General features: G+C 26.0%; 1 protein-coding gene across 1 annotated transcript; it reads right to left on the minus strand.

The window, feature by feature from the left end:
* Positions 1 to 513: 513 nt before the first annotated feature.
* Positions 514 to 5,664, minus strand: LOC132920201 (adenylyl cyclase-associated protein 1). The gene is made up of 6 exons (XM_060982392.1): positions 5,375 to 5,664; positions 3,288 to 3,422; positions 3,022 to 3,217; positions 2,363 to 2,448; positions 2,044 to 2,300; positions 514 to 1,987 (listed from the first exon to the last, which is right to left on the minus strand). Exons 2-6 carry the CDS (start codon positions 3,404 to 3,406, stop codon positions 1,389 to 1,391), a joined length of 1,257 nt encoding a protein of 418 aa, XP_060838375.1. The 5' UTR covers positions 3,407 to 3,422; positions 5,375 to 5,664; the 3' UTR covers positions 514 to 1,388.
* Positions 5,665 to 8,974: the final 3,310 nt, after the last annotated feature.

The following is an 8,974-nucleotide window of genomic DNA, read 5'->3' on the forward strand; positions in this document are numbered from 1 at the left end:
GATAAAATTCCTCATGGATGGAGACGAAAAACATTAGTATTTTCAATATTACAAATTCAATCGTGTTAGAGTAAAGAAATATTTATTAGATAAGAAATAAGTCTCACTAGCTTATTTGGGAATAAAATAATGACCTAGTTGCGTAGTATACTATTTAGTGTATTTGACTATGTACAGCTAACAGAAATAAAAGATTTATATTTTTAATTGAATATACTACAAATATATTTGTGATCTTGTTTTAAAACACTAAAACAGTGAATATTATTGCTAAAACCTAGAAATTATTTGTATAGTTTACGTTTATCAAAATATAAAAATAAAAACTAAAATTTGTAGCTATACATAAAAAGTAAGACAAATTTAATAGTTATTTTCTTTATTTAAATATACATTTCTTAATGTAACGTCTACTTTAAAACTCTACGAGACTTGCAGGACTAAATACAACACCACTTGTTAAATTATCTCATTACTAATATTGAGTACAACTATAGATAAAAAATAAAACAATTGTTTTTTAAATATTTATTTATTTTTCTGTGTAAAGATATATATAAAAATGTCTTAATGAAAATCACAATATTCAATTCTCTAAAATGTATTATTTGTATATTTACATAAATTTAGTTAAATCGGTAAAAAAGTTTTTAAAATTGTGATTTCCACTTTTAATCATAAGTTAGTAGTTAAGTGAGTAATACAAAATATACACATAAAACCAGTTTATAAGTTAGGTATAAATGTGATAAATAAAGTTACAAATATTTTTGATGAATAAAATAAATATATAAATAACTAAATAAAATAGTAGGTAGTAGTGTAGTACCATTTAATTTCAATGATCATGAGTATAATAATTAAAATTTAAAAAACCAGAATTTTACTTAATATAATATTAGTTTTTCTTTTAGAAAATATTATCACAATCAATTTATATTGAATAATGTATTAATTATAAGAATTTATAAAGTTAATTATAGTTACTTTATTTATAAATTCATTAATGTTTTGTAAAAACGGGTTAATATTAATGTAAAAAATATGAGCATTATGTATAGTGATGAGCAGGATATAAATTATATGGTTTAAACTTTAAAATATATAAATCAAATATTTCTAGGGCTATTTTGGACCATACACACTTATTACTCACTCATTATTTCATATATTTAATACAGTTAGCAATAATAGAAAAATCTAATTTTACTCAATATTAATTGTATAAATTGAAACATTGAATAATGAAATTAATTTTAAATTTAGAACATTTACATTAAAATAAATAATAATATTACTTTTTCACTCCTAATTCTATATAAATAAATGCTGAATAAATTTAAGATTATAAGTTGAATTCAACAAGTGAGTACCTATTTGTTTAAACTTTACCCAGAAGCTTCAATAATAATAGTATTAAGACCTTTTGGTCCAATTGTTGTCTTAAATTGTTCAGGTATTGGATATTCAGAATAATCTCCATCTGGCTTGGGAACCATTACATTCAATTCGGATGATTTAGATGTAACAATTTCAGTATTCAAAGAATCCTTGCTTAAATACATTTGGCAGCCATCTGTTTTATCGATTGTAATAGTTGGCACTTTACCTAATACCTGCATTTGAACTGACTGACAATTAATAAATTCAGCAGACGAGACTAATGAATCAAATACGATAGATGATTTTTTACAAGAATCCATGACAATTGAATTGATTTTGTTCTTTACTGTGATCGTGGAATTTACACATTTAAATATGTACACCACATTATTCATTTCAGCATCATCAACTACAAGATTAGTATTGTTCTTTTGGTTTTCGATAAGCCACTTTTTACCATCACGAGCAAATACTGGAGGTTTTTCAACAACTGGTTTAGGTGCTGACACACTTGATGAACTGCCAATCACAGCAGGGGCCGGTCCACTAACTCTCATGCTAGGATTTTTATGGGTTTGCATATCAGAAGATACTTTTTTCAAGCCTTGAAACAAATGTATTATTTGTAAATAAATAAAACTCAATAATACTGATATTTACCTTTAGTGATATCAGCACCACGATTAATTTCTGCAAATAAGGCGTTGCGATTAGTAGCATCCGGATCAGCAGGAGCTAAACATAAATCATCCATTGGTGGCAATCCACATGGTGGTGGTGGGGGTGGAGGACCTCCGGATGGTTTTGTTCCAGCTTTTGCCCAAACCAATCCAGTAGTATGGTGTTGTTTGACATAGGCTTGAAGATCAACTAAAAGTTGGACCCAAGTTCTAGCCCACTCAACATGAGTTTTGTTCCTAAGTAATAATTTTCAGATATTAAATACAAATAATGAACTAAATAAATGAGTGGCAAATACTTTTCTTTCCATTCTTTAAGCACGCGATTTGTGTAAAATTGACCAGTATCATTGCTTTCTTTAACATAAGGAGCAGGAGTAGGGGACTAAAAATTAAAAACATTATGTAATACAAGTGGTTCCAAAATGATCCAACTAATTAAAAAAAAAATGTACTTGTTGTAAAATTTGAGTAATTCAAGTTAGGATAAGTTTTAAAGGTTAGCAATTGCACTTAGTTTTTGTTAAAATGTTTAATGGCCTTTATTACTTGCATGGCACTGTTCACATCTTAGCTTCAAATTCTTCATAAATCTGCTGAAACATATGGATCATCCATAATTAAATTGGTGGTACCTAATCTGTAATGAAATGTTTCAGTTCAAGATTTCTCAGAAGGTGGGGTAAATAAATAGTACCTTTTATTTATATTTTAAGAAAAATATTGTATGTTACAAAATCTGGAGAAAAAAAACTAGTACTCGCAAAACAAAAACATTAATATTAATATTAAGTGTGTGCAGTGCAATAAATGGGAATACATTGAACATTTGTTAACATAGTAACAAAAAATGTATGTAATTATTAACCTTTAAGACTTATTCCAACTTGAAATTACTTAAATTTAACAATAAATACCCATAATTTTTTTGTAATCACATGAATATTTTATTACTAACCACAGCAACCCAACCTAATGCAGGTATACTTTCACTGATGGCACTGAGATGATTGAAAAATGGAGACCCACGATTTTTCTCTCTTAGTGTTTGGATCTCTTGGATTTTTGTACTGGTAGGAAGTAATAGCTTTTGTTTATCACTTTCACTTGGTGCACTATGTTCACTGGCATATTTGATGAATTGAAACTCAGCTCTAAGCAATTAAATGTTTAGAATAATTATAAATCAATAGTTTATTTTTAAATAATATTGATATAACTTACTGAAACGCACTAAGGACAAGTGCAGCCTGAGTGGCTACATCACCGCCAATTTGATTGGATAATTGAACAAAAGTGGTCAAAGGACCAAGAATTAGATCCTCAAATCCTTGTACACTCATGATGAAAGATCAAACGCTAAAAAATAAACAGTGGTATAAATAAAATTTATACATAGTAACATATTAAGCATTTTAATGTATTACTATTATAATATGTGTGTGGGTGAGTTAGAAAAGAAGAGGTATCTAAAAATAGTAGAATGTGTTATTCATATGTTTGTCTTATGACCTAGATTTAATTGAGTGTTCAGAAAATAACATTTATTTTTATAGGTATAATTTGATTAATAAATTAAATACCTAGACATTTCCAATTTAGTACCAACTAATCAAATTTATTTAAGAATTTGGGTTATAGATATATATATTAGTTTATTTGTATGTTGTGAACCTTTTAAATTTAATTCTAATAATTATTTTAACTTTTTATAAAAATAATATTATAATTGTATGTGCCTTAGATAATGTACTATAATGACTATGTATTATATGAATAAATTAGAATTAAAGGATGAAGCTAGGTAATACCAAGAGGACAATTTAAAGAAGTGATTATAAAAGAGTAGTTATTTAACTAAAGCTAATTAAAAAAAAGGAAAAACTGCTTTGAAGAAAATTAAGTTTCAATCAAGGTACATTTTGAACAATTGTTTGAATGTTATAGATTCATCGCTACAAAATTTAATATTAGGTACAACATATCACTATTCTGCAATGAGGTAAATGATTCAAGCCAAGTGTCCTATAATAGATACCTAGTTTTTATTTCATATTACTATTTTTTTTTTCAAATATCTAAAATTAAACATACAGTAGGCCAACAAAACTTCTTGGCAAGTTTTCCTTAGCGTTGATGAATAATATTACTCATATAAATTTAATTATTTAATCTATCCTTATCTAACTTAGTATTTATATATTTTTATTGGAACTCATAAGATACATTTTATAATGGGTATAGGTATATCAACATTTACTTTCTGTAAATGTTCAATAATTTTGGTTGTTAATTAAAACAATGGTTAATGATACATCTATACATTACTGGTAATGCATATTATTTTTAGATATTTTGAATTTTCCAATTTTCGGAGAAAAAAAAATAAAAAATAAAATATGTTTTGTTATGCTGTGTTTTAAAAGATAAATAAATAGAACAGTTTAAGTTATTATTTATTAAGTATTTAATACTAGTATGTCATATTAAAATTAAATAAAAGTACATTTTTTAAGCAAACAAAAACCAGGACGATGTAAATTAAACAATATGGTTCATATTTTATTATAAGTATAAGTTTGTTTTGTAAAAATTGGACAGCAAAAATGTATTAAGCATAAATGCACAAATTAATAATGGTAGATACTGAATTATGTTGACCTCAATAAAATTCCACGTATACTCAATCACTATACCATTAATTAAGTTTAAATATTGACATTAAAATTAGCTATTGTTTACTAATCGAGATTAATAATTTTGTATGTTTATGTTATTTTAAAATACCATTAAATTGTAATAAAAAATATAGTAATCGTTTTCAAATAAATGTAGTTGGGTAGGGCCATGTTTGTAAACCACTAGATACTAGAATATGAATAAATAATGATATGTACCTATACCTAATATTGTTTTATAAATAATTATCTATGTTTTATGATGAATTAAATATGGAGTTTTATATTTTCCTAAATAAATTGTCATTTTATTATGTTTATACAGAAATAATTAATCAGATAAGATTTTAATTTTATAATTCTGGTAGGTACATATGCTCTAAATTTTTGAGGCCTAAAACCATTTTTAAACTGAAAGCTGTAGTAACAGTTTTGGAGTAAATCCAATTTATATAATACAATTAATTGGTATGCTTACACTTCACGTTAAAACAATGCACATAAATCAGTGGAACAATATTACTGTGCAAAAATAAGCATAAATAGATAGGTAGTCGTCAAATTCGGGCATAATAATATAATGTACCCACGACCCATATTATATTATTGAAAATATTCGAATTGATGACTCACCTGGACAATGACTATAATAATATGATAATATCGATGATGCAGAACCGACCGGCTTCACATAGGACGATCGACGATCATAGACTGGCGAGTAGCTAGTCGACGTCCAATGGCTGATCCCCGGGGATCGAACGACGAGAGAGGGAAAATGAAATACTAATAAGGTAAAAAAACTAAACAAAAAATGTAATCCAACAAAAGCGAGAATATTATTATTATTATTATTGAAAGTATTGACTGCGAAGAGCGAGGCCGAAGAGCTTGGTGCTGCAGCTAGAGTTGCTACGTTATCTGTCACGATTCGCCGAATCACGAAATATCGCGAATTAGCCGACTGGTGTTGCCAACATGACGGGAACAAGAAGTGGGAAGATCTATGAAAACGAAAGCTGTTAGTTATAATAAATTGCTATTATAGTATTATGATCATCACCGTGAGAAAATAGAATAAATAGATATATTTTGTCGTGACTAATGACCATATTAATTTATTTTTATTATTATTAACTGTGATAAATTAAAAGAAAATAATAAAACCTGCATTAAATGTAAACACTCGATTTTATTACTATTTTACTATTTTTCACTTTTTTCTTTGTAGCGAATAAATAATGTTCATTTTTGATTGTGCAATAGTTCAACTATACATTACCTTTAGTATTGGTCCTTCACGCAATCACGCATATAATATTTCAGTAACTATACTTATTTTAGTTTATGTATTTTATTAAGTAGAAGAAGCCACACAGCTACAACTATGCCGGAAGGATATTGTGACTTTACTCAGTGAACCTTGCGTACAAATAATAATTAGAGGCATTCCAGCTTATGGTTCTAGAGAAAAATATATTATTAAATTAAATTGACGTTGAAGGCATAATTATCATTAATATTGTTAACATGTGTTAACTCAATAATTGTTACAGTTATGGAAAAAATTGTAAGAGCTTTTTTGTTATAAATTGTATTATTAAAGCATTAGTATTATGAAAATATACAACTTGTACAGAAATTATTATAGTTGCACTTTTATTATCAAATAAAAATGATTCATTGCATAAAATAACTAAAAAAGTTAGGTAGGTAAAATTTTTTTTTAATTTAATATTTTTATATATACCAATGGCAATTCTGTTTTTATTAAGTGAAAAATAAGAGTTACTTTTTGTAATAATTATGAATTTGAGGACAATATGTTCTTTAGAACTTAAAAATAAGCAAGCATTTAAACTCCGTGGATTTACTTTATTTGTACATAATATGATATATTCAGGACGAAACAAATTTGAGGGTCAATAAAATAGATATCATGAGCTGAATTTTTGTTATAGTCTGCCACCGACCACATTTCGCAATATAAATAGAAAAGTTGTTAGTGTTTTAATTTTTTTAAGTGTCAACACTTAACAGTCAAAAGTGGACTGCATCAATATATTATTAATGATGTTTTAGTATTTTATTTTTATAAGATAATATTACTAAATAATGATGAAGTATATATCTATAAACTAATACCTATATACAAACATAATAATTAATAGGTGTACCTAGTACCTAGGTAATTATTAGTATTTAGTCTCATGTCCTAATCTGATAAAAATTTATTGGTGCATATCTACAGTGTTTGATTTGGAAAAAACTAGAAAGGGGACTCAGCGGATGTTGAATGAATGAGCGTTCCACACGAAATTAACCATCACATTACTGTGGGAGGGGGCAAAGCTCGGACACCCATCTTTAGTCATCCATCACACAAAACAATATTAGATTCATTCTACAAAAATACATAAAAAGAAAAATACATTTATTATTAATAACATTTTTTAAAAACATCAAATTGGTGAATAGAAAAAGAAAACGAAACGAAACTTAAACTAAGAACTAAATAAATAAGCTCATAAATGTTGATACGAACTATATCTTCATTTTGGATACATCTGCATATATTTTGTCACTTTTAATCTATTATAGCTTTCAACGTAATGATTTAGTTTAAACAACTGACGGGAGGTCCGATATAATTTAGGAAAATTAATGAAGATAATATATACGAGTATGTCCTGTAGTCAAAGCATCTCTTTTTAATGCAACTATATTGTTCATCGCACTGAATGATTTATTACATTCAAAGGAGGAAAATAAATATTTTGGTTTTTAGGTGTATTTTGCATCAGAAAAACTGACGATTTACAAATTTACTAGTAAATGTAATGTTTCCCGCGTTTCGTTTTAATTAATATAGAAGGGATACGCTAAAAAAATTTAAAAAGAAGGGGGACTCCATCTCCCTGCGTCCTCAAAATCAAACATTGAGTACGTATATAAACGAAGATTTTTAAAAAATATTTGTATTTTGTAATGCGAGGAACTTTATATTACACTTTCAACTTTCAAATAAGCTTTTTGCCTATACCCAGTAAACAAATATACATATATTAAACGTATAATATACGGATACGAATCACCAAAGTTACGTATAATATACGAATATATTTAGTTGATAATAAGTAGAAATCATGGATATTCTTGGGTAAAAAATATTCAACGTATATTATGCGTGTAATATACGTAAATTCCACTATAGAAATACACGTATATGATTAACGTTAATTAAACGCAATTTTACCACAGAAAATATACGAATATGTATCAACGTATTTTAAACTTACTATATTCGTATATTCTTATACGTAAATCGATTTAAGATCGACCAACTACTAATACCTCAATAATATACGTATTATTGACGTATATTATACGAATATTAATTACGTATATATATATATACACACACCAACATTATCCTTATTTTAAACGTAGATTATACGTGCTGTGTTGAATGGGTACCTATATGGCTACATAAATATAACAATTTATCTAATATATTATGGGGAAAAATTAAAATATTAAAATAGTTTAAGACGTTTAAGTAATTTGAAAATTCCATTGTGTTTATAGATTAAGAAACTATAGTAAAAATAGCGGATTATTTCCAGTTTTATGATTACAATTTTTCGAATTTTAATAAAATAACTAAAATTGATTGATATTTTTTACTTCCTAATGTAACAACTTACTATAAAATATGATAAATTTTATATAAATATGTATAAATAATTGTATAATGTGGCTATGTAGTATATTTTATGAAATATTTAAGTGATAAAAATAACTTATTAAGAGGGCTTTTGTAACTATTTACTTTTCAAGTGTTCTAACTTAGAAATAAAATTTTATTAACACACGTATATTATTGAAAAAAACTTAAAAATATCAATCAATTTCTCAAAAAGAGTCAAAATATTTTTAATGTTATATATGTCTTTAAAATTAAGTTTTTAATGTTACTCCTTTTAAATTATAACTAAATAATAAAATTGAGTTTGCTTAAATATTCTTATTTACCTATATATATAATTTTTTTGTTAGGTTTTCCTAATTATTTTGAAAAGTTAGACAGTTTATTTTTCGTTTCGGATTAATATTAAGATATAAAATTACATTAAATTTGGAGAGTTAATTATTATTTGGGCTATGTATTAGTGATTATTAATTAGGTATAGGTATACTTTATTACACTTAAAATTGTACATAGTTTGTTTT

Source organism: Rhopalosiphum padi, chromosome 1 (genome assembly GCF_020882245.1).
Source record: "Rhopalosiphum padi isolate XX-2018 chromosome 1, ASM2088224v1, whole genome shotgun sequence".
Taxonomy (NCBI): domain Eukaryota; kingdom Metazoa; phylum Arthropoda; class Insecta; order Hemiptera; family Aphididae; genus Rhopalosiphum; species Rhopalosiphum padi.